The sequence below is a fragment of the Rhagoletis pomonella genome, unplaced genomic scaffold, assembly GCF_013731165.1.
Source record: "Rhagoletis pomonella isolate Grant_MI unplaced genomic scaffold, Rhpom_1.0 Rhpom_scaffold_00006, whole genome shotgun sequence".
Classification (NCBI taxonomy): domain Eukaryota; kingdom Metazoa; phylum Arthropoda; class Insecta; order Diptera; family Tephritidae; genus Rhagoletis; species Rhagoletis pomonella.
The window spans coordinates 34,552,061-34,578,089 of record NW_023458560.1 but is presented as its reverse complement, the minus strand read 5'-3'; the positions used below and the strand labels follow the sequence as shown (position 1 = coordinate 34,578,089).

General features: G+C 33.6%; 1 protein-coding gene across 1 annotated transcript in view; it reads right to left on the bottom strand.

Moving 5' to 3' along the window:
* Positions 1-26,029, bottom strand: part of LOC118741877 — a 133,301-nt gene that overhangs the window by 84,972 nt on the left and 22,300 nt on the right. The window contains exons 2-3 of the mRNA XM_036473853.1: positions 21,080-22,780; positions 20,930-21,014 (exon numbers count right to left, since the gene is read on the bottom strand). Of these exons, the coding sequence (XP_036329746.1) occupies positions 20,930-21,014; positions 21,080-22,537 (1,543 nt within the window). The 5' untranslated portion in view covers positions 22,538-22,780. The remainder of the gene's footprint in view (positions 1-20,929; positions 21,015-21,079; positions 22,781-26,029) is intronic.

Here is a 26,029-nt window from a genome sequence, read left to right as displayed (position 1 = left end):
TATGAAGAAACTATGAATTGGCTATAAAAATCATTCCAATCCAATACAATCGTTTTTTTCTAAGTATGTATGTACATAAAGTCTATGACCCGACATGGGCACGACCTTCACCCATCTGTATGATGGATCAAATCTATTTTGTATGAGATTTAACGTGTTAATATCCTTCCCAAACAAAAACAATTTTGATGCCTTTAACTCAATTCTTTTATTCTTGTTATTCTCTTCAACAACTCTTATTAAAATACTATTTCTAATGGTGATTTCGCTGTCCCAAAAAAATGTTGTTCTTCTATGGTGCAAAATATGTTTGATGTTACACTCAAACCCTTTTAAGCAACCTTCTGCTTTTCAGGACAATCATCACTTCTGACAAAGCATCAAAGGGCAGAGGATGAGCCTTTATTGCCTATTTAATCGGAGTGAAATATTTTAAGAAACAAACGAATTTTCCTCTTCTACTAACTCTTCAGAAGAATCGGTGTCGCTGTGTGGGACAAGTGCGCCTTTAGTTAAGCTCTGCAATAACCAAATGTGTATTTTAAGACCATAAATTAAAAATCATAATCTACCACAAATATATGTATTTACCTTTGTTTGTAAATAGTCCATATTTGGAAGAAAAATAGCGGCACTTCAAAACTTTCACACAAAAATGTAACAATTCCCCTCTTTAATGAAAAATTGTTCACGGAGAAAAAGGCTTAACCGACGCGCCTATTACTTTGTAATGGTACTTCGTAGGACTTTGAAATTTTGACAGCTGGTGTGTATGGTGGTAAGTAATCGATTTCTGTCAAAAACAGAAAATCGAATATGTTGTCGCTAACGGCCTTTTGGCGGTTAGGGCTCGATATAGTTACCTTAATTCACAAAAGTACTAACAACAAACAGGAGAATCGAAAAGCATTATAAAAAGATTATCAAAACTATGTAGGGCTTTTTAGAAAGTGGCGTAAGACAGTCGTTTTTGGTACTATCACTTTAAAATTTATATTGAAGGTGTATATGCAATAAGGTTTTACTTTTTCGAAAAGGGTTGCCACCTGTTAAACATTTAAATTCAAATTATTCAATCATCAATACCATCAGATCCGCAGCGTTCTTCCGATTTTCGAAGACAAGATGTCAAATTGAAGGGATTGGGCCTATGGATCTGCAATAAGGTTTCAGTTTTTCGAAAAGGGTTGCCATCTTTTACCAAATCAATATACATATATAATACGTGAAGTGATTTTTTTCCAGATCATGAGGTCTACACCGTTTGTTCGATTTTCAAAATTGACGCTGCCATCTTTTAAAAAATTGAATTCAAATTATTTAAAATAATAAATTAACTATTCCTATATGGGTATCAATCGAAATGGTTTTGAAAAGTATTTATTTCTAAACTAAATATATGGGGATTGCTATCTGCTTAAAAAATAAATTTAAATTTAAATTATGGTGATAGAAATACGTCTCACCCAATGGTGGCTAGACGAAACAGGTTTAAGGAGGTAGTAGTTGAAAATAGTTTGCAGAGGGTTGCCTTTTTAAGAGTCAAATTCAGTAAACTTATACACAAATTATATGAAATATTAAAATATGGGTGTCAAACAACCGAGTGTTAAGAAATCTTTAGTTTGAACATATAGAAGTTTTTGTGGAGTTGCAAGAGAGTTGCCACCTTTTGAAAAAAGTGCAAGCAATTATTAAAAGCTGGGAAACAGCTTTGAAAGGGATTTATTTCTGAAATGTGTTTAGGAGAGTTGCCACGTGTTAAAAAATCAAATTAAACTTAACTTATAAGTTAAACCCAATATGTATGACAATTCCAGACAAAAGAGATTTAAAAAGATTTGAGCTTGGAAATAGTTTTAATGCGGGTTGCCACCTGTATGAAAAGTCTCATTTATTTCACTTAAACACAAGTTAAATTAAATGCTAAAGTATGAGGGCCAAACGTAAGAGTTTTAAGAAAACTTTAATTTGAAAATAATTTTGATTAGGGCTGCCATCTATTCGAAAAGTAATATCTATCAATAGCGTTTTTTTGGTGGAGATCATCAGATCTGCGCAGTTACTTCGAGTTTCAAAAATGAGATGTCAAATTAAAGCCCTGGGTAGATTGATGTATATAATATTATATTTTTTGAAGCTAGCATTTTTTTTAGCATTGTAGGGTGATTTGAAATTTGATTGAATGAAATACTGACAACATGCGGAAGCTCCCTTCACTCAGAAAAGGCTGGACAGGTTTAGATGGAACATTTGGAATAATTTTTGGCTTTCTGACTAAGGTTGCCACCTGTTTATAAATTTTAATTCAATGTTGACGCTTTAACGTCATACGGGTTGTGACATCGATACATCGTTTTTTCCACTTTTGACACAACATCGAATAAATCGAAAAAGGTCCTTCGCTGCTTCTAAAAGTGACGCTAAGGGTAAGACTAAAATTATTTATACAAATAAATTATGCAATTAATCATTAATTATTTAATGAAGAGATGGAAAAATTTTGTGGTAAGTAAAGCTTCGCTTGAGATCAACCGCGTGTGTACTTATGTATGTTCTTTCAATAGTATCTATTTAATTTTTATAGGTTTGTCGGCGAGCAATCCTTTACTTTCGAGCAGCGAGTCAGAGGATGAACATCATCCAATGGCAAGTATTTCGTCGGCCGAGTGGAGGGAGGGCTGAATGCAAGAAATGTGGCAACGTGTACAAAACCTGTGGAAATACCACGAATTTATTTAATCACACAAATAGGGCGCATCCGACAATGCAGAAAGTGGCAGATAAGTCCATAAGTTTTATGAAATCGTACTTAGTTCCACACGTTATGCAAAAAAAAAAACTCGGATGATTGCAACAGACATTCAGCCGTTTCGTATAGCTGAGAACGCCGGCTTTCGATATTTTTCGCAATGCTTAGACCCAAGTTATAACTTGGCCAGCAGAACGACGACACTGCGTAATATCCAACTTAAAAATATGTACACAGAAATGCAACAAAAGCGGGTAACGATTCTCAACACCGCCAAGTTTTGTTCTATAACTACAGATGGTTGGACTTCTCGAGCCAACTACTTGTACATGACAGTAACTTGCGACTTTATTATGGAAGATTTTAAGTTAAGAACAGCCGTGTTATGCACAAATAAGATGCTCAAAGACATCGATCATATAAGCGAAAATATTGCTGATTCCTTGTGATCTGTTTTAAACGATTGGAAATTTTTTGATAAAACTTTAGCAGTCGTCACATGCAACGCATTGTTGATGACAAAGGCATGTGCATTGCTCAAAAAAAGGCATTTGCCGTGTTATTACGCTCATACACTAAATCTTATCGATCAGGATGCTTTGTCACACGATTATATTTTTAGTGCATCATATCTAAATGTAAACAGATAGTGACATATTTCAAAAGCAGTCCTATCGCTTATTCTTAGCTAAAAGTTACACAAATTACAGACACTCCCCATAGTCTTATACAAGAGGTTCCTACCCGTTGGAACAGTTTTTACTTATCAACGACATAATTTCAAGCATACTTTTAAATATTTCGATAGCACTCCGCCACTTTCTGCCAATGAAATAGCGATACTAAATGATTTGTCAAAACTTTTTGAACCCTTCGACAAAGCTCAACCACAATGTTAATCAAAAGTATTTTTAACATTTCTGTACTTAGAAAACACACATAGTAGTAGCTAATTTTTATTAATTACCGACAACGCTAAACAATCTCTATATCTCGTGCGCGTATAAAAATGTTGTTGCCGCTTTGCAAGATTGCTAGACCACTTCTACGCTTAAACGATTATAAAATAAAATCTTGCAGCGGTCGAATGTTAAGACTTTTAGTTGAATACAAAATAAAATTTAGGAAGAACAACTTTTTTTTGTGTAAACTACACTTGTCTACATACAAACAAATACACATATGTAAGTGTGTATGTATGTGTACATAAATATGCATGCTCACCATATCAATCGGCCAACTTTATTTTTGCTGCAAGCGATTGTTGGCCTCATTTGCGCTAAAATCTGGTTAACACTGGAAGTTAGGCTGCCAAACTGAGCATAACCAACTCAAACCGATTTAAACAACTCCGCAAAAAGAAAATATATACATATATTCTAAATAATGCTTTGACATTAATAACAAGTGTATGCATTTTATTTTATTTTTTTAAATAAATGCTAAATATAAAATGTTGATAGGTGCAAACAATAATTGTTGCTGTAATTGCGTGTACATATTGCATTGAAAAGCTAGCACTGTCCATATCGAAGCAAAAAAAAAACGAGAAACAACAAACATAGTATCACAAAACAAAACGTCACTCATGTTCGTGCAGTCACATGTTATTATTAGTTGTAGCATAATTATAGTAGCTGAAAATTTAATAAAAAAAAATGCATACAATGTCATAAAATCCATATAGATAGATAACAAATAACACTGGGCAACAAATTTAGGCTCATTGTGTGGGGGGGGTTCGGAATTATTCCAAGTCAGAATGAAAGACTTCTAGACTAGAGATGGATACGGGACTAAATAAGTTCACCATCCCGACTTTTTTTCAGAATTGTACCGCAGGTCCTGTGGGCCCCGAAATCTATCACTAAGAAAAACTCACATGTCTTTCAAATTAATTTTAAATAACGACGAAAAAAAATTTAAAAAATCGAGCATCTTTCGATTATTTTGTTTTGCTTTGATGTTCGTCTCAATAAAACATAAAAAAAGTGGATAGTTCGAACAAATTTTTTAAGGAAAACATTTTCCAATTATTTTATTTTGTTTTGCTGTTAGTTTTCGTCGCAATAAAACATAAAAAAGCGCATATTCCATACAACATTTTTAAAGAAGATTTTTTGAATTTGATTTTGGTCCCATTCCGCCCGCAAAATTTTACGGACCTTCCCGATACCACTCATCCTGGCCCATTTTGAAATCAGTACCGTGCGTTAGGCGGATCCCGACATCCGGCGCCCATCTCTATTCTAGACCCATATAGTAAAACCGCTAAATCTTTTGCATTATCAGGTCAATTTTTTTATGTCCATTTTAAGTATGAAATTTTTTTTCGTGTTTTTAGAATAAGTGGAAAAAGGTTAAATATCACATTTTTATTTTCTGTGGCTTTCTACGTTCATTGTATAAAGATTTTGTGTGGGAATACCCCTAGTGAATTTTTTTTTGCGAATAATTTTCTAGAACAATTTAGCTCTCTTCCAAAAGCCCCTTCGGGAGAGACCTAATGGGTTAAAATTTTCTGCAAAACTATTCCTCGTGAAATTTTAATAATTGTAAACAAAGTACGTATTTCGCTCCAATATGAATTCTAACCTTTTTTTCATTTATTCTAAAAACACTCAGACAAAAAATTGCAAACTTAATATGACCATAGAAAAAATCAACCTGGGAATGCAAAAAAATTTGGAGGTTTCAATATATGCGTATTTAATCATGAGTTGGGATCATTCCGCCCCCAAAAATGTTGTTGCACTGTGTAATTTGAGTAGTAACGCATTTCAACTTTGTAAATGACCTAGACAAATTTAGCTCCTGTTTTTTTTTCGGACTGTAATATGCATCTTGATTCTTTTTATAAATTTATGTGTATGTGCATTAGGGTGGTCTATAAAAAGTGAAGTGGGAATTTTAATGCTACCACTACTACTACTAGGATTGAACTATACCGAAAAAATATACTCCTGTTTTTTTTCAAAAAATATTTAGAGGTGGCTCAAAGCGCCTAAAGTTTTCCATATATTTTACATGGGAGAAAACAAGTTTTCGTAGAAATTGTTTAGAATTCTAGATAATCAACATTTTTCGAGCGGAAAACTATGTTTCCCTACAGGAGACTTCCAATAATAACACTAATTGTTATTCAACCATTTTTTAGTAGTAACTTTTTTATAGTTCCCCCAAAAAAATCCAAAATATTCAATGGGCGGACCCATAAACACTTATTAGTATTAAAAAATGGTAAAACAGGCAATTGGGTATTATAACTGGAAGTCTCTTGAAGAGATACAGGGCTTTTCGATAGAAAAATATTGATTTTGGAAAACTCTGAGCGGGTCTAAATATTTTTTGATTTCAAAATAATAGAGGGGTATATTTTTTTGCACCACCCTAATGTACATTAGACCGCACCGCCTTACAAGCAAACAAAAACAAAGTTCACCGTACTCCCCTAAATCTAAAATAATTCTTCAAGGCAATTTGGGAAAGACATTTTTTGGTCGAACCTAGAAGTCGCTTTTTACATTTCCCGGTGAAGTAACTCAGCTAAAGTTTATTGATGTTTGGTGAACTTTAATTTAGGATGGTACGTGAGGGCGATAAGATTTGAGATCTGGTGGGCAAGTACTAGAGCGAGTACTTTAGGCCGATGAACTTTCGAACAAAAAAGTTGTCTCCTTGAGACAAAAACATCGATATACCATATCTAAAGATCCGTCTATAAATGCCGAAGATATGACGAAAAATGTAAAATAGCAACCCCTAACTTCGGTAAAAAAAAAAATAAGTTTCAAAATTGCCTAGCAAAAATAGCGTAGGACGGATGGTATTGAAAATGGGCAAAATCGGACGATAACCACGCCTATCTCCCACGGTTGTTTTCAGAAGAGGAGATACGAAAACTGCGATATTTTAGTAACTACTGAAGCTTATTCACTCAAAATTGATATTTACAATCATTTTTTGGCGAGAAATAAGAATATGTATTGTAAAGTTTAGGCTTGCGAAATGTCCGGATCTAGGAGCCTCAGGGCTTGGCGAAAAACCTGCGCGCTGCGGGTTTGCAATGAATTTCTTCAAGTTGCGGTTAAAAACTTTGACATTCTCCGATTTACTGGAAATATGACTAACAATAAGTTGTTTTCTTTTTAATTTCGTGTATGATCAAAAATAACATATTCTGTAAACACATATATTTTTTATGTAATATGCATTTGAATCGCTCTTCCGAGTGTCATTTAAAATATTATAACAACCTTGTCATTGTAGAAACTATTATCGATTCGCAACTGCATCTCAAAGAAAAAATATCTGATTTATAAACCTGCATTTACATCCATCAATTCAATCACTTGATATCCCTTTGGATATGCAATGGCAAAGCGTTTTTTGTTAAGGCATTTCAAATAATGGCACACACATCCAAGAAACAGATGAGGGTAAAACTGATGTTGGCAAGCCTTCTACAACGAATCAGAAATGTTTTCTGTTTTATGTGCAAAGAAACCTACCAAAAATTTTAAGCGTCCTACCATCCTACCAACGAGAAAAAAACCTACCAATTTTGGTAGAAAAAGCCTTAACCGGCAACCCTGTGTAGGACGCCCATAATATTTCTTATTTCTGAGATATCGCAACACATTACTGCAGGAAATTCCTCCAAGTGCACAGACAGGCCCGCGGCATACACATGGTTACAGAATGGGGATTACCCAAGCATGCCGTTTGCGGATGCACATTTACAAACAAACATTAATGTATCGAAGAAATTCAAAAAAAAAAAATTATTATAACAATATGAGTTGCAAAACATTTACTATATAGGCATTTATAATTCTGTGAGCATGAAAGAAAATAGCATATGTCGGCAAAGCTATTTTTACCGTCAGTGCAATCAATTTTATTTAAATTAAAACATGCAGTTGCTGTAAAAACAGAAACATTTTTGAAGTTTGAGAATAGCGATAAAATAATTTAACATTTTTCTTTCGAATTGCAATATTTTTCTCTTTGACGGTAAAATATGTTTTGTCGACATATGCTATTTTGTATGTCCGTGAAAGACAGACTTAAGTTGTTTTGTCAAATGTCCACGGAATTACTTAGCATGAAAACTAAAATAAAATTCCATTACAAAATATTCGCGCTTATTATCCATTATTACGCTCAAGTAGTTATTGTTGATGGTTGATGCGTCAGTGCCATAAAAGCATGCCAGACGTTATACAGATTCGATATACATACATATGCACTTCAAATAGTTTTCTAAAATTGAATAATACATTTACAATAAATAATTTAGCAATGTAATTGCATTTATATATACATATGTATGTATGCTTATATAAATTTATATTTATATGTAAATATCAAAAGCAATTTTCCTAATTTCTGGCAATTGTCTGCGAAATTGCATAATCAACCCCGCGTTACAAAACTCAGAGGCTAACTGCTGGGTAAATTACTGGAACATGCATGAGTATACCTTCAATTAAATACATGTACATATGTATGTGTTTATATGCATCTATTTAACATTTTCATTTACAAAGCTGTTAGTAATCCGCAACAACAATGGCATTGGCAAAGGCACAACACAAGCAATGTTTTTTTTTCTTCTTCAAGTTCAATTGTAATCGATTGAATTATTGCAGTCACACCAGTACGAGTACATATGTACATACGCTGCATATTGCAGTGAACAGCCGAGGTAGTCAATAAACATAACACTAGTTGAACAATTGGTAAACGATGATGCGGAGGCTGACTGGTTCATCAACTGACATGAAGTTGAAGCAGAAACTGGCTGTTAATCGAGGAGGGTTCACAATATCATCCATACTGATAGTGTTGGCAGAAAAACATTTACAGGCAGGGACCAGGACTTGTATAATAAGAGTAGATAGAAAAACGTAATTTTCGGACTTCCATTTTATTTGAAATAAAATTATCGGGCAACCCGGACTTTTATTTTTTTAGTCGAGTAATAACACTTAAACTAAACCAAATATTGTTTAAGGCCGAATAAAAGTATGTAAAAGTTAAATTTAACAAATTTGGTATCAAATGAAAGAGGTCTGAAATTGCTGTTTGTAAGTGATTGTCTTTATTTAAATATATCTGTTTGAAAGTCATTTCAGTCCTCTTTCATTTGACACCAAATTTGTTTAATTTGGATCAGCGGTTTGTTTGTTATTAGGAAAGGACATTTATATCGGTCTGGACTAAAAAAAAATAAAGTTCGGATTTTTCAGTTATTATTGGACTTTTTCCCAAAAAGTTCGAAAAATAAAAATAATCCAGATTTCTTGTCCACGAGGTCCTGGGATCAAAGAAACATTGATAACTTTCTGCTACTTTCTGCTACGACAATATTTTGCCAGGTTTTTTATAACATCGAAAAAAAGTAATTGTTGTTTTCGGTCCCTGTTTGGAGGGCAATTCTGACTAAGATAGTTGAAAGTCTTTTGTAAGACAATTGAAAGACAGTAGGCAAGATTTTGTTTATTTTCGCACGAATGTCTTACAAACAAAGCTTTCATGGTGAAAAGCTCTTTTGACATACAGCGCTTTTATATCATTTTGCTCGCGCTGCAACAGTCGCAATGGCCGAGTGAGCAAAGCAATGAATGACGTGCGATGCGAGAGATCCGAGGACGAATCCTCTTCTTTTATTTTTTTTATTTTATTTTCTTTTAATTTCTAGATTTTATTGTTTTAAAAAGAAAAAATAAATTTTTTTAAATTTCATTTAATCTTCATGAGCTTATATTTTTTTATTTTGTTAAGTTATTTTACTCTTTTTAATTTTTAGATTTCATTGTTTTAAAAGGAAGTTTTTTTCATTTAATTTTTATGAAGTAATTTATTTTTTTTTTGTAAGTTATTTTTCCTTTTTTAATTAATTTGTTTTGGTTATTTTATGGCCTTATAACAATTATATTCAACAATTTTTATTGAGCTCGAGGCCGTTTTTTAATGAAACTCATCACATTTCCTCATCAGACTTCTTTCAGTAGGATTCGAACCGACGATCCCACTGACTCAGCCACAATGCAAATACTATTTACTCGATACGAACCAACCAAACCAACCAACAACCACACGATCAATTGAATTACAGCGGAATAGCTGCGCTTGATTGTAGTTGGCTTAGCAAGTGAAATAGTAGAAATAAGCAACAAGAATTAACAAGGCGAACTTAGCACAGTGCGTAGGCAACTGGCTGAGTCAGTGGGATCGTCGGTTCGAATCCTACTGAAAGAAGTCTGATGAGGAAATGTGGTGATTTCCGAAATAGCTATCACTTCTATCATTTTTTCAAATTATTGTTGCTTTTCCACAATAAGCTTTCATTAAAAAACGGCCTCGAGCTCAATAAAAATTGTTGAATATAATTTTTTAATTAATATTTTTTTTGCGTTGTAGATTTTATTGTTTTAAAAAGAAGCATATTTTTTAATTTCATTTAATTTTTAGACGTGTTTCTATTACATATTTTTTCTTTATTTTTAAAAAATTATTTATTTTTATAAATTTAATTTTCTTTTTTTTAATTCAATTTAATTTTTAGAAAAAGTTTTGCTGAACGAAAAACCCTTAAACGCTAAGACCTCTCCTCATTAGCAGATCTTCCAATTAGTCTTTCGAAATACAGAAAAGGCTTTCAGGATAGTTGCGAGAGTTGACTATTGTCTTACGAAAAACGTTTGTCTTTCGAAAGACAATGGTTAGATGAAAGGCAGTTGCTAGAATTGCACGGTTGAAAACAAAATCACGCCGACATTGCAAACCTTCCCCCAACTTTTAACAAAGCAAGAGGAGGTGCTTACATTAAGCTTTGTACAATTTATGTGAGTACTAGTAAATTTCACTACAGGGTACATTTTGTAAATATTTAAATATTGCATTTTCAGTACATACATACATATTTCATTCACATACTCTGCCTTAATGCTTTCCCTTTCCATGCGGAAATTACGAAAATTGCATTTGAAATGCAATCAAATTGTTGTTAATTATAAATTTTGAAGAGAACCTTTTGCTGCGGTATACGGCATAGCAAAACGTATAAATAATAAACAAATTAAATAATTTAGAGGCAAAACCGCGCCAATTGTTTTTAGTCTGTGTCGCTTATGATGCCATCAACAATCGATACGCCCACTTAACATTTTGCGACATGTTTAATAGCTTGGAAATGCACCGCTATACATACATATCGCTAGCTAAGAGTGAAACGTTGATAAGTCCACTTTTTATAAAAACTCATATTTTGATATAGGAAGCAAGGGATAATCGTGGAATTCGCGCTTCTATGTATTCGTTGTATCTTGCGTAAGTCTAACTGGATGAGCGTGTGATTGTTGTTGCATTTTTATTTCGTGTACCACTAGCACTAGAAGCGCGAATTCAACTATTAAAAATGCATCGTTTTGAAAAGGATAAGGTCGAATCCTTCTTATTGGTATGGAGTTTTGCTTTGCTTCGAACACGCAAAATGTTGTATCAAAGATTTGCGAAATACTTGAAGAAAATGGCTGTACAAAGTTTTTTTCCTCTCCTGCAAAATTAAAAGAAAAAATGAACTTGGCAACTTTGCACTCTAAGCTAGCGATATTATCTTTATAGCAACATGTAACATACATACATATGTTTATGTTACAACCCCTTTCAGAATGCCCAAAATGATTTTACAATTGTTTGGTCCATTTTAAGTTAGTGTGAAAGCACCGATAAAAACACTTTTACATAACCGAAGGTTTTTTCCTTGAATTCATGATAAAGACCCCTAATGTAGCTATTGCCTCAATCAAAATAAACACACAATAAAGTCGCATACTTAAAACCAAAAATTGTTTGTGGTAAAATATAGGTTAATTTATTTTATTTACTATTTACAAAAACGGCTGCATACCTTTCCTAATTACTGTACAAAGCATGAAGTTCGGACTTCCATGGTTCTTGTTAAAAACGAGCTATACTTCCATGAAAAAATAAAAATTAAATTAAACAAAAGAAAAATTGCCAAAACTTGTTAAAATGTGCAATCTTTATTTATATTTTCGCCAACGTACTTTTTGTCATCGGCTCGCTTTTGTAGCCACTAAATTTATTGAAACCCATTACAAGTTTTATTCGAAATAAATTCAATGTGAAATTAATTCGTTAAATAAAGGAAGAAATTTTTGCACAAATGAAGCTTTTTCTATCCATTAATAAATAATTTAAATTTAGCTTTAACAGGTGGCAACCTTCTTAAACCCCTTTCTTCTGACACCCATATTGTGATACAGTGAACTGATTTTTCAAACAGCTGGCGACCCTGCTACATGTACCTTATAAATGAAGCCTTTTTACGACCATTTCGATTGATACCCAAATTGCAATAATTAATTCAACTTATAAAATAATTTTAATTGAATTTAATTTTAAAACAGGTGACAACCCTCTTCAGACACCTTAAAAAAATCTACATATTTCTACATATTCTTACGTTTAACACTTCCGCTTGTGTATAACTTCATTCAAGTGGGCTTTTCAAACAGGTGGCAGCCCTCTTAAAATATTTTCAAACTAAAACCTCTCGCCTGGCACCCATATTGTGATACATATTCCACTTATCCAATTCCCTTATTCAGGTAGCATAAGATGCTTCAAACAGGTGGCAACCCCCCTATCATGTACATAGTTTGAAATAGAGCCTTTTCAAAACCGTTTGAATTGATACCCATATGGTAATAATTCATTTACATTAATTTAATTTAATTTTTAAACAGGTGGCAATCCTAGTCAATTCCCTGAATAACCTTCCAAATGCTCAAACTAAAGGTTTCTTAATAATCATTCGTTTGCCATACATATTTTAATTTTTCATATACATATGTGAATAATTAATTCAAATTTAACTTATGAAACAGGTGGCAACCATATTCAAAATATTTTCCAACTACAGTCTTTTTAAATAAGTAATAATTCCCTTAATTCTAGTTGCATTTGACTTTTTAAACAGGTGGCAACCCTCTTCCATGAGCATGGAATTGATTTTAAATATCTCCATACCCATATGAATGGGAGGTGCCACACCCCTTGTCTAAATGAAATAAGTTGGGCTAAAAAACACCAGTGTGCAAAATTTCATTATGATCGGTTGAGTAGTTAAAGTGTGAAAACGTAACAAGCAATGAAACTCACTTTCGCATTTATAATAAGTAAGGCTTCGCAAATCTGCATAATCATGAAAAAGTAGATATGGCGTTTCACCTCTAGTAGCCGCTATAGTATTTTATACATATGTATGTGTACACATTAGGGTGGTCCCAAAATGCATGAGAAAAAGTAAATTCGGAATTATAATGCTCTCACCCCCTAGGATTGTTCCATACCGAAAAAAATATACACCTATTTTTTATTTTGAAATCAAAAAACATTTAGAGGTCGCTCAAAGCGCTCAAAGTTTTTCATGTATTTTATATGGGGAAAAACAACTTTTCATTAAAATGCAGGAGATTCCCTATAACAATACCCAATTTTTTATTTAACCATTTTTCCATAGAAACTATAATTTATAGGTCCGTCAAAAACACCCCAAAAATCCAAAAAATGCAATGGGGCACCAATAAAAAATCGTTAGTATTAAGAAATGGTTAAATAAACAATCGGGTATTATTATTATTGGAAATCTCCCGAAGAGAAACAGGGGTTTCCGATCGAAAAATATTGATTTTCAAGAATTCCACACCATTTCTACGAAAAGCAGTTTTTTTCCTATATAAATAAAATACATGGAAAACTTTGAGTGCTTTGAGCGACTTCTAAATATATTTCGATTTAAAATAAAAAATAGGGGTAAATTTTTTCGACATAGAACAATCCTAGGGGGTGAGAGCATTAAAATTCCGGCTTTACTTTTGTGCATACATGTCCACTGCCGGTGAGTGAACTTTGGGTTTCAGCAGCTTCCACCGCTTTATGCTGATCTTGGCGAAAATGGCTTAAGCGATTATAGCGTCAATAAAGAAGAAAAAGTTGTTTCAACCCTTTGAGAGGTGTATGTACTAATAAAAAAATATACAGACACTATTGTAGCAGACTCGTAAATATGTTATGACGCAGCTTTGACGGCAATTGTCAAAGCAAGGATGCAATAAAAAGAACGAAAAGAAAAAACAAACAAATGAATATTAGCAATATATATATAAGAAGTATGTATGTCATATGTAACTATGCACACGTTCCTATGGCGTATACACATAAGAATTATTATTCAGTGTATGCACATTAGATCGTGTCTTACGATATATGAAAAAAATATATAAATACAAAGTTTCCAAGTGGATTTCGCACATTTGAGATTCGAATATTTAGGAATAAAAATGTTTGGTGGGTTTCAACACGTTTTAAAAATAGCTAAATCTAAACAGCCCACACCATATACATATATATCTAGCCTTATGTAATATTTTTGGTAGTTAAAAAACTTAACAACTATTTCCTTGCTTGAGAGCAGACTAATCAACAAAGCTAGAGGTAGAGGAACCATGAGAAAAATACCCACCTTTGGTATTCTAGATCTAGATCGATTTAAGACGGTGGTGGGCATAAGCTTGCCCGCGGCCAAAGCTCTTTCAAGCTTTCTATACTAAATGTATACAAAGTTTGAAAGAGCTTTGCCCGCAGCTAGGCCAGTGCCCTTCACCGATTTAAGCACAAGAAATAAAGGTTGTCAACGACTGGGTAATACTTCTCGCAAGCAAATTTCTTCCAGCGATAAAATGGTTGACATTTTTTTTTCATAAGAACCAATCTTCTGAATTGGAAAGGTATTGTGGAAGAGAGGGAGTTAAGAAGGGTCACTGGACTTACCAGACCTGCAAAATAACTTTTGGAAAACAACAGGAACTCTTGCCGTATATCAATTATGGCATGTGTATCACAGCCGTCAGGAAGATCTTAGTCTAATGGAAACTTCTGGACAAAGGGAATAACAAACAAGTAAGAAAGTCTAAGTTCGGGCGGAGCCGAACATTAAATACCCGGCACAAGTATTAAATATATGTTTTTCACCTTTCCGAAGGCTACCGCTACATGGTAAGCCGGGGTGTATCAATTTTGACTAAATTAGAGTCCTTAAATTTCGAAATATTGAAGTTTCAAGCAGTTCTGAAATTTACCGTTATATGAAAAGCGGCCTCAATTTGAGTGCGATTTCAATAATTTTCAATGTTTTGCTTTTATGTGGCAAGCACAATAACCATACCGAGTTTGGTACAAATTGGTAGAACGGTTACCGAGATACATATATGTGATCATAAGTGGGCGGTGCCACGCCCATTTTCCAAAATTTTATCATTAACGTATTTCTTGGTAAAGAATTGCTGCAAGCATCAATTTTGAATAAACTAGCTTTAATATTTACTGATTTATCGAAGATTTTGTATTTTTCTAAATTACCGTTATATGGGATGTGGGCGTGGGTATTGTCCGATTTTAAAAATCTTTGGCCATTTGGTATGCTGTGCCAAGGCCAACAACTGTGCCAAGTTTAGAAGAATTTGGTGGAGCGGTTACCAAGATATACACATGTAACCATAAGTGGGCGTGGCTACGCCCATTTTCCAAAAATTTATAATATTCTTATTTATCGTCTAAAATTTATTGTAAATATCAATTTTGAGTGAATAATCTTCAGTAGTTACTAAAATATCGCAGTTTTCGTATTTCTGAAAATTACCGTTATATGGGAAGTGGGCGTGGTTACAGTCCGATTTCGTCCATTTCCAATACTAACCTACCTTGGATAAATGGAAACCTACATACCAAATTTCGTTGAGATATCTCAATTTTTGCTCGAGTTATCGTGTACACGGACGGACGGACAGACGGACGGACAGACAGACATGGCTTAATCGACTTCTCTATTCATTCTGAGCATTTATGTGTACATTTGTCTATATCTAGCTCGATTCGTTTTGGCTGTTGCAAACAACCCTTATGTGAACAAAGTTAATATATGTACCCTTGTGCACAAGTGCGCTCGGGTATAAAAACATATTTGGGAAAGTGAAAAGTGAAAAAAAGTTAAGCGCACGTCAGGAGGCTCTCAAAATTATATTTCCCCTGCAACCGCTGCAAATATTCGTTTATGTGGTTCCTGTGAAGGGCGTTCTCTGAGCAAACACGTGAGAACCACACAATTTCGAATACGCGACGACATTGGGTAAAATAAAAAAGCCCGACTTGTTGGAATCAGAGTTGACAGTTGAAGCCGAGGGGCGAATGCATCTCTAAATACATAGTTTTAATTTACTCAAAATTTATGTCCATATTTGAAATGACTGAAAATTTATTTCCCTTTTTTAAATAAAAGGTATATATTTCCAGTTGTTACTCGAATTTTGTGTCCATCATTAAAACAACTGGAAATTTTTTAAATATCGAAAAATATATATCCGTCTTTAACATAACTGAAAATTTGTGTTCAGTTTATCACTTACTAAAAACGTATGCCCAGTTTATTACTTACAAAAAATTTATGTGCATCTTTTAAATAACGCAAAATGTATGTCTTCAATCAAACCAACCGAAAATATATGTCCAGTTTATAAATTAACATATGTATATAAATGGCCAGTTTTAAAATGACCAACCATTTATCCACAGTTTTTTAATTATCCAAAATGTATGTCTATCTTTTAAATTACTCAAAATTTATGTCCATTCTTGAAATAACTGCAAATGTATGTCCAGTTTATAAATTACCAAAAATGTGTTTCCTGTTTTTAAACTAACAAAAATTTATGTACTTTCAAATTACCCCTAATTTATGTCCATCTTTCAAACAACAGAAAATTTATGTCCAGTTTTTAAATAACCTAAAATGTATGTGCAGTTTTTGTCTTACTAAAAATTTATGACCTTCTTTTAAATAACTCGAAATTTACATATGTCTAGTTTTCATTGACCAAAAATGTAAATATGTAAATCTAGTTCGTTCGATAGGTCAGCGGATTCCTCAGATAAAAAAAACTTCATCTTTAGATTTTTATCAAAAACCAATCAAACCGATAACACTGTAGGGACGCTAAAATTACGAAAAACACCGAAACACGTAAACTTAATTTTGAGTCATAAATTACGGAGCTGTATACCGTTCTTCTTGATCAAGTCATTTTCCCAAGATATTTTCATTTTATATTTGCATTTGCCAAAATACATGCGGCGGGAGTGTGTGGAGGGGGACGGTTTAAAATGTTAAACATCCGTGCCCTAGGATTTTTCTAAAAGAGAAAAAAGAATATAACGAACTGCCTCAAAGTCCCCAAAAAACCCAAACAAATGTAATGGGGGACCCATAAAAAATCGCTAGTATTAAAAATGGTAAAATAAACAATTGGGTATTATTATTGGAAATCTCCGATAGGGAAACAGAGTTTTCGGATCGAAAGATATTGATTTGCAAGTATTCAAAACCATTTCTACAAAAAAAAAAAGGTTTAAGGTAGTTAAAAAAAAGTATGGATATTCTTTTTTTCCATTGAGAAAAATCCTACGGGTGAGAGCTTAACATTTTACACTTTTTTTTACCCCATCTTGAAAGCCGCATGTTACTTACATTCATGCGCTAAAGTTTATAGCTTCGCTCATTTAGATAGTCGTAGTTGTTCGAAATTGCGGCAAATGCCTAACACTTTGTCATAAAGTAGACATTTATATGCAGCATATTTGGACATACAACCATATGTACATACGTACATAGAAGAAAATGTATATTTATACATATAAGTAGTCATAGTTACCAGAGTAGCATCGAGATTAAATCATAGTGGAAAAAAATAAACTAGTGTACGGATATGACTATAAATTGCAATAAAATCTAAATGAGCTAAAGCTGAAATTAGTCAAGAACGTAAACGTACCGGTACGTAAACCCGAGTCAGCTGACACGATCTGTCTTACCAGAGCGCCATGTAAATGAAAACTCAACAACGCAGAATTTTTTTGTAGTTGTAGCCCGTAGCGCAGAAATCTGCGGAATTTACGTTTTTCCGTGTCAGCTGATTTCTTCCTTTTATAGATGGTTGCCACTTCGTCAGTCTTGCAGATGGTAAAATAGTTATAAGTTCCTATTCAAAATATGTTTAAAATATTTGAAATTTACTATTGAATAAGGTTTTTTTTTGTTGAAAACTAAGTAGTTTATATTTAGCTACGATCTATTATAGCACGAAAAATTGTAGTTGAAAACGGTGAGTTTATGAAAAGGCATTGATGAATGGCAACACTGTAGTAAGCAACACTGAGGGCTCCAGTAATCGACAAAATTCTGCGTATACAGACTGCGTTTAAGTGTACGTTCTGCGTTCTTGACTGCGTTCTTGACTAATTTCAGTACATTAGACTGCATCACTCCCCATACAAAAAAAAATCGCTACTATTTTTCCATTGGAATTATAATTATTATTATAATTATATTTTAAGACGTCCACCAAAATATTTCGGAAAAATATTAAGATTTAAGTGAGCTGGACCGATTTGAAAATACCTCCAAAAATGGAGTTTTTTATGAATAAAAATAGTTTCTTAAAGATTTTTTTGAAAAAATCCCCTCAAATGACAAAATGGCTTAAGCTTAAAAAATTTGCAGAAAAATATTTAAAAAAAATTAAAAAAAATTTTGAACGGAATCGTAATGATGAGATTTTTGATGCTGTTTTTTAACTTTTTTTTAAGATTGGTATAACATAAACCTTTTTATTTCTTTGCTAATAAACTCATTCAAAAGATGAAAGAGAAAGATAGGATAAAGGAACTTCATTCAAAGTTGAATTAAGATGTGTTGGTATTTGAAAAAAAAGATTGGGACACGAATGACTTTTTTTGGACAGAAATAAAAACAGTGTGTAAATACCTTTCAACTGAGATCCCATAAGTCTAAATCAGAATAGTTTTGGCCCAGTTATTCAAGTTTATCGTAAATCAATCTTTGAAAAAAGTAAAAAAACAGCATCAAAAATCTCATTCTTACGATTCCGTTTAAAAGATTTTTAAATATTTTTATGCAGATTTTTTAAGCTTAATCTGTTTTGTCATCTGAGGGGGCTTTTTTCAAAAAGTTCTTTAAGAAACTATTTTTATTCATAAAAAACTACATTTTTGGAGGTATTTTCAAATCGGTCCAGCTCACTTAAATCTTAATATTTTTCCGAAATATTTTGGTGGACGTCTTAAAATATAATAAATTTTGTAATCCTGGCGGAAAAACCGCAACTTTTTTTGGTGATGCAGTCTAATGTACATACTTGTTCGATTACATATCTGCACGTTCGATGCTTCATTGCATTTGCTTTATAGTTTTGGACTATCCGTCTGTTTATATACGAATAGTACTTATATATGTATATCTAGATACTTATTTGCTTACAATATAGCTTGTAATAAAGTCAGTCAAGTGTATATGAATAGCAGACGCCCGGCGGTGGGTAAATATTAGATATAGAATACAAAATCTGGTAAATATCTATGTTAGCTGTCAGTCTGCTGCGTTCGTAATATGTATACACTTTTCAAGTTCAAGGTTGCTTATACGAGTACTTACACATATACATACATATGTACATACTTAACAACATCGAAAGGAAATTCCATTTAAATGTGATTATATAAAATATATGGTGCCATTATGAAAGCAAACTGAATTCGCGACAGCTGCTCCCACATACTTGCATACATATTTATGTGTCTGTTTGTACTTATGTATATATACAAACACGATCATAAATTCAATAATCAATAAGCTTACTAATTAATATTGAAAATGAAGTGTACAAAAGAGCCAAGGAAGATGAAATTCTTCGGCAAGTTAATTAAAGCTTAAATAAATTTGGGCTTTGGATCAATAAATCATTGGCAATTACACGTTGCTATAAAAAAAAATGGTTACATGTACTATTTATGTCATATAGTAGGGTGGTAGCGCGGGTCTAAAAAATTATTTTAGCACCAGCAGAATTTCAAATACACCGCCAAAATTTTAAGTTATGATCCAAAATCAGAAAATGGGGATGTTGTGTCAGAATACCTGTCATTTCCACTTCTTTTAGGAAATTTAAGTTAAGTTCAGAACCATTAAAAGCTCAGTTAGTCTAGACTTAATTTTCGTAACATAAATTTACTCAATATTTTGGCCAACCTTTTATATAAGAAACTGTGTTGGCGGTAAGTTAAAACTTAACTTAAGTAGGTTTCAGCCTTGCCAGATTTTCGTTTTTGTATATCTTAAAAATAAGTGAACGCTACAATTTGTTGATGCATGCATTTTTTTGATGTGGCATTACAAACGACGAATTGTCAATCAGCTGCAAAAGAAAATACAAAAACAAAATATGTTCGATTCTGGCTTAATTTGACGTGTTGAGTAATCTTTCACTATTTTCTAAGGTAAGTTAAGTTCAGTCTAGACTAACTGAGCTTTGACCCCGTGAACCAAAAAGCTTTCCTATTAAAAATGCTTTTATAATGAAGCTTTTTTAAATATCTTTTGTCTTGCACGCTTATTGTGCTCAACTAATAATTTGAAATAAAAATTTAATTTTTAACTAGGTGGCAATCTATCTCTATGCAAACTATCCCTATGCAAAATTTTATCAAAAGAAAGAGCAAAAAACATGCTCACACGCAAAAAACATGCTCAAAAACTTTCAAAATTAAATTGATTTTAAATTCCTAATTAAGAGGTTGTCCTTTGTGATACAACATTCTGAATGCGACCCACTACTTAATCAATAAAACGTCTCCCTCCGATTATGTAATTACGAACTCGGTTAATCTCAATGCCACAGACCTCCTCAGGGCTATTAAGGATGTGCAAGCCAAAGTATTTTGACGTTAGCCACGCGAACGCTGGACACTTAAGAAGGTGGTGCTGAACTGATTGCACCCCTGTTGTCTTCAGGCAACTACGATGCATGAATATCGATTGAACAGCGATTCGTTAAAACACTCACCAAGAGTGAGAGTTTTAGCTTTGTGAGTGTGAGGGGTGCGCTCGACCGCCTCCTGTGGCATCCTCGGCCGGAATAGCCTTGCTATCGTACATGAACTGATTTCCGACCAGCGCTCGCTTGGCTGACATGAGGCGCATTTAACCAAGAGATTGTTATAACGTTTCAATGGTACCTTTTCTAGCCAATTCGTGAGCCATGCAATTTTCAACAATGTCGCGGTGGCCCGGTACCCAAATGAGGCTAATACAGAAGTAATCCTACGCAAGCTCGTTTAAATTAATAACAAAAAATATTATGCAAATATCAATCTGTAGGTACTCACCGTCAATTGCGCAGGCGTCACACCACTGTCGCTCTGTGACGCGTCTGTTGCAGTCGTAGCCGCAATAACTGCGGCTGGTGTAGGCATAGTCGCGGTAAGTCCAACTGCAATCGAATTTTCTTGCACCAAACTATTCGGACGGCCTTCAATGCGATGCAAACAGGAGAAGAATACACAGACGATGAAGAGAAATATTAATTTACGATTTGTCAGCAGCTTAAAATGCCGAGACGGTTTTGTTTTGGAAGCATCATTTTCATTGTCTTGCGGCGCATGTGACCCGGTGTCGCTTTTCTTTTCATGTTCTTTTCTTTTGTTTTCCTGTTCCTGTCGCCTACGAGCCTCTACGAAACGTGGATCGTCATGTTTAATAGTAACTGCATCACAAAATGCAACGAATGCTAGCCAAAAGCTAAGGAGTTGCGCACGCGCGAAAGCAAGTACATCACTTGTTAGCGATTCACTATTTTTTAAAGCATCATCAGCAGTTTGTATGCTTGTTGCAATTGAAGAGTTTGCTTTTTGTTTTGCTTCTACTTTGGTTTCTGTTTTTACGCTACGGTCAGTTATATTACTACTTTGGCTTAAACTTATGGTTGCGATTTTTGGACAACAGTCACTAATTACTACATTATTATTATTATTACTACTACTACTATAGTTGTCATTATAACTAACATTTTTCGCATAATCTTTACTAACAGCAGCACTGTGATTTACGCTATCATTATAAGCGTTTGCAAGTTTTTCTTTGCAATTATTAGAGGAATCACTAGCATTATTATTTTTATTATTATTATTATTATTATTTGCAATATTTTTCATAATTTTACTAAAAGTAGCACCATTCAAAACCGTTGTCACTTCGTTATCGATAGAAACATTTTCTGTAACTGCCTTACTGTTAATGCCAGAGCTGACATCATCACCATCACTGTCTGTACAATTATCTAACTCAACGGAGTCCGGATCACAAACAGAATCAGAATCAGAATCATTTTCATTATCCTCATCCACATCCACATCCACATCCACATTATCATCGTCGATGCCGCCTACCGCAACTCTGGTTGTCATCGTCGTCGTTGTTGCCATTGTCGTAGCGGTCGCGGCGGCAGCGGCAGCTCTTTGACACTTCACGCATCCTATTTGTGCTTGTTTTGGGTGAGACCAGCAGGCATGTTGTTGCCTCGAATCTCTTTGATGTTGCAACATATCCACGTAAGATCCAACAGATGGTACACTTGCATAAATAGTCTCTTTCATTTTATTTGCCATTCGTTGCTGTTCGCTATTCAAGCAATCATGCAGCTGATTGGTAAGCGTTTTCACTTCTAATTTTTTGGAATTTTTTTTTGTTATAGCTACAATTTTATCATTTGTTATTAATAATTTCTTTGGTACATCAGCATCACCAAAACGCGTAGCATTTTCATGTAAAATCGTATTGATTAACATAACAGCGATAGGGATGTGTTGGCAGAGGACAAGACACTGTGTGAGATAAAAATAAATAAAATTTCACTTGCCGTAACGTAACACGATGTGGGTATGTATTCCAATAAGTATCGAATAATGCGTAGAATTAGGTTTTATACATATATTTTTTAACCAGATCGGTTTGTTATACCCCTCTCTGCGTGCATCAAGATGTTTTTGTATTATATCTCCCGAATTCAAGCTTTCAAGTAGGTTTTAAAACTGTAAGAAAATAAAGAAAATAAATAAATTGGTATTGTATTGCAGAGGGTTTTACATGGTTTAAAAATTTTACTGCATCATACTGTATTTTTTAACTTTCCAAATCAAAAATGAACACTTAAAAGCAAACACTTCTAATTTTTAGCCAAATACTGTATCGGTGACAAAGATTCTGTAACCAACAATTTAAACTTTTTCATATATTTTTCCGTAAAAAAAACTGTGACAAGAATTTGTGGCTGATACAGAATAGAACCGTTAGTATAGGAAGAGTTCAGAGGGCCGCATGCATCGGCACTACTGTGGCAATTAGAACTTGCCCTACGGACGTCCGCAATGCTTAATATTACAAACCTATTTCCTGCAGAGGCCTTTACACCTCTTTTAAATCGATAATGCTCTTTTCTTTTTCCAAAATACTGCATTCATACGAATCAAAAATTTCTTTTGTGCTACCTAAATTTTTACAATCCACAGAAGAAGAATACATTTATCAATCGTTGCTACAAAACGGTATAAGCTAGCAGCGAATGGTGCGTGGAAACACGGTATATAAATGCATATGGGTCATTTCCGAGCAAAGTGTACATGGCAGGTATTTTTTATATTTTTTTTTTTAAAGATTGATAAATTTATCCTCTGAAATCGATTGCTGACGTGAAAATTTGTGCAGAATACGAAACTGCTTTTAGGCACGGTTGCCACTGTTGGTTGTTTTTACCCGACTTCCAAAAAAAGAGGAGGTTACCAGTTCGTCGGAATATTTTTATTATTTTTTTATTTTTTTTTTTATGTATGTGACCGCATAACTTTGGACCACGTCGACCGATTTCGATAATTCTTTTTGCATCGGAAAGGTAGTGTCTCAGAGGTGGTCCCATACTAATCTGGTTAAGATCCGATCATGAGATATATATATATATATATATTTTTTTATATGAGAGTCGAAGTCGGTTTTTTTTTGCTAAAAATTACTTGTTCTTTTATTTATTCTAATTTGGTTGTTTGGTAGTTTTTCCTCTGATTTGGATGTGTTTCTTTTTAGTTAGAAATTAGCAAATTTTTTCTTTACAAAAAGTATTATTGCATACTGAATGCCAAAAATGAATAAATAAATATTTCAAATTCTTATTTTTAATGTAACGTGTTTTATGTGCACATATAAAAAGTGAATAAGTAATAAGTAAATAAATATAACTTCTACCAAAATATAAATTAATGTTATTTTTCCACAAAAATTTCACAAAAAAATAGCTTCAAGCTCAATAAAATTGTTGAATTTTTGCTTTTTAACCGACTTCACAAAAAGGAGAAGGTTGGTTATCAGTTCGTCGGAATATTTTTTTTTATGTATGTTACCGCATAACTTTGGACCACGTTAACCGATTTCTATAATTCTTTTTTTTTAAAGAAAAGTCGTTACCTCACAGGTGGTCCCATTTGGTTTAAATCCGATCATTGGATCATGAAGAAATTAACGATAAACTTAAATTTGTATATGATAATTGAAGTCGGTTTCGTTTTTTGCTTTTTGTAATAGATAAGTGGATAACAAATTTGGTTGCTTTCCTTTGAATTTGGTTGTTTTTTTGTCAGATTTTTGTTGGTTATTCTTTTAACAAGTGACAAACGTGCTGTACAATCGTCTGATTGTAATGAAAGAGCACCCTAATGCCGTCTCTAGTGGAAAAAGAAGGCACTCCAAAATCAACAGTCGCCGCGCGCACACGGGAAATCGGCTATCGCAAAGTTGATCGAAAATATACATTTATATTTGCATACGTATATCCTTGCACAAATTTATACTGGTATTACACCTTCTGAAGAAAGATAAATTAATCAAGATGAGAACGTGGTCAATGATTTGTGTTATAATCTGTTTCGCCGAAGTGGTAGAAACATCGTCTGTGGCAACTTTTTTCAACTACCCCGAGATGATCCCGAATTGAGCCCAATATTGTCCTTAAATGGTTCTGAAAAAGTCATGGCATTGTCCCGAAATGATCTCCAGCCAGTCCTAATACGGTTCCGAAATTGTTCCTTACTATTGCCAAAATTAACTCAAACTTGACTCGAAATGATTCCGAACTAAACAGTCCCTAGATGGTCATAAAATAGTCCTAAACTACCCCCTAAATGGTGAATTAGTCCCGAAATGTTCGTGAAATTTTCCTCAACTAGTCTCGAAATGGTATATAGCTAGGTTCGAAATGGATATCAAATAGTCGTGAACAAGTTCCGAAATGAGCTGGAACTAGGCCCGAAATGGTACAGAACTAGTCCCAAAATGGATCTCAAATAGTCGTGAACAAGTCCTGATAAGCTCCTGAAAGCGTCCAGAACAGGTCCCGAAAATATCCTAAACCAGTAATGAACTATTCCCAAAATGGTCCTGTTATGGCACTGAATTAGTCCATAAATATGCATTTGTACACATAAGAAGCAATTTCTGCTGGGTTACACAAGAAGCAGTTACAAAAAAAAAATATTTTAGACACATTCTCTGAATTTATATGCATATAAATTTAAAAATTTAAAACTTATCGGGCGGATGTTCGTTGAGTTTTCGAACCTTAGCGACTGCTGCATTATAAACATTGCAGTTGTGCTCAGATCGCCTAAAAAAGCTCGAATTTCTAGTGCTACAGAGCCATAACTTCTTGTTGAAAACGCATTTCGTCCATATCCGAATCTGAAATGACGATTACCTCGTCTATCTGATATTAATAAAAATTCGAGATCATTAATCCGGTGAAGTGGAAATATTGATAGGAAGCAAACATTTTCGAGAATGTAAATGGTTCAAACGAATTTATGTCTTAACTTAAAGACTCACGCAATAGCAAAGATTATCTGCGTGGAAAAATACAAATTAATATTTGCCCGAAAAAAACTACAAATAGATAACATATCTTTTAATTTTTTTTTCACAAATAAAATATTTTGCAAACGCAACTTACAATTTCATAAAATTGACAAGGCACTCTCAACGGTTCAATTAACATAGTGCGATATGCATACACACATAAAAAAAAAAGTTCTAAAAATTCACTCTATGACACTTGTGGCTCTATCAATGCCTGATAATAAATTAATAAACGCGCGTCAACGCAATTGAATTATCAAACAGGCGCAAAAAAAAAAATATCAAATTATGTATAACAGTAACAAAATCACCAATTAACAGGCAAAACACCAACTGACCTGTAGCAATAACCGACTTAAACTGGTTAAAACTCAAATTCGACG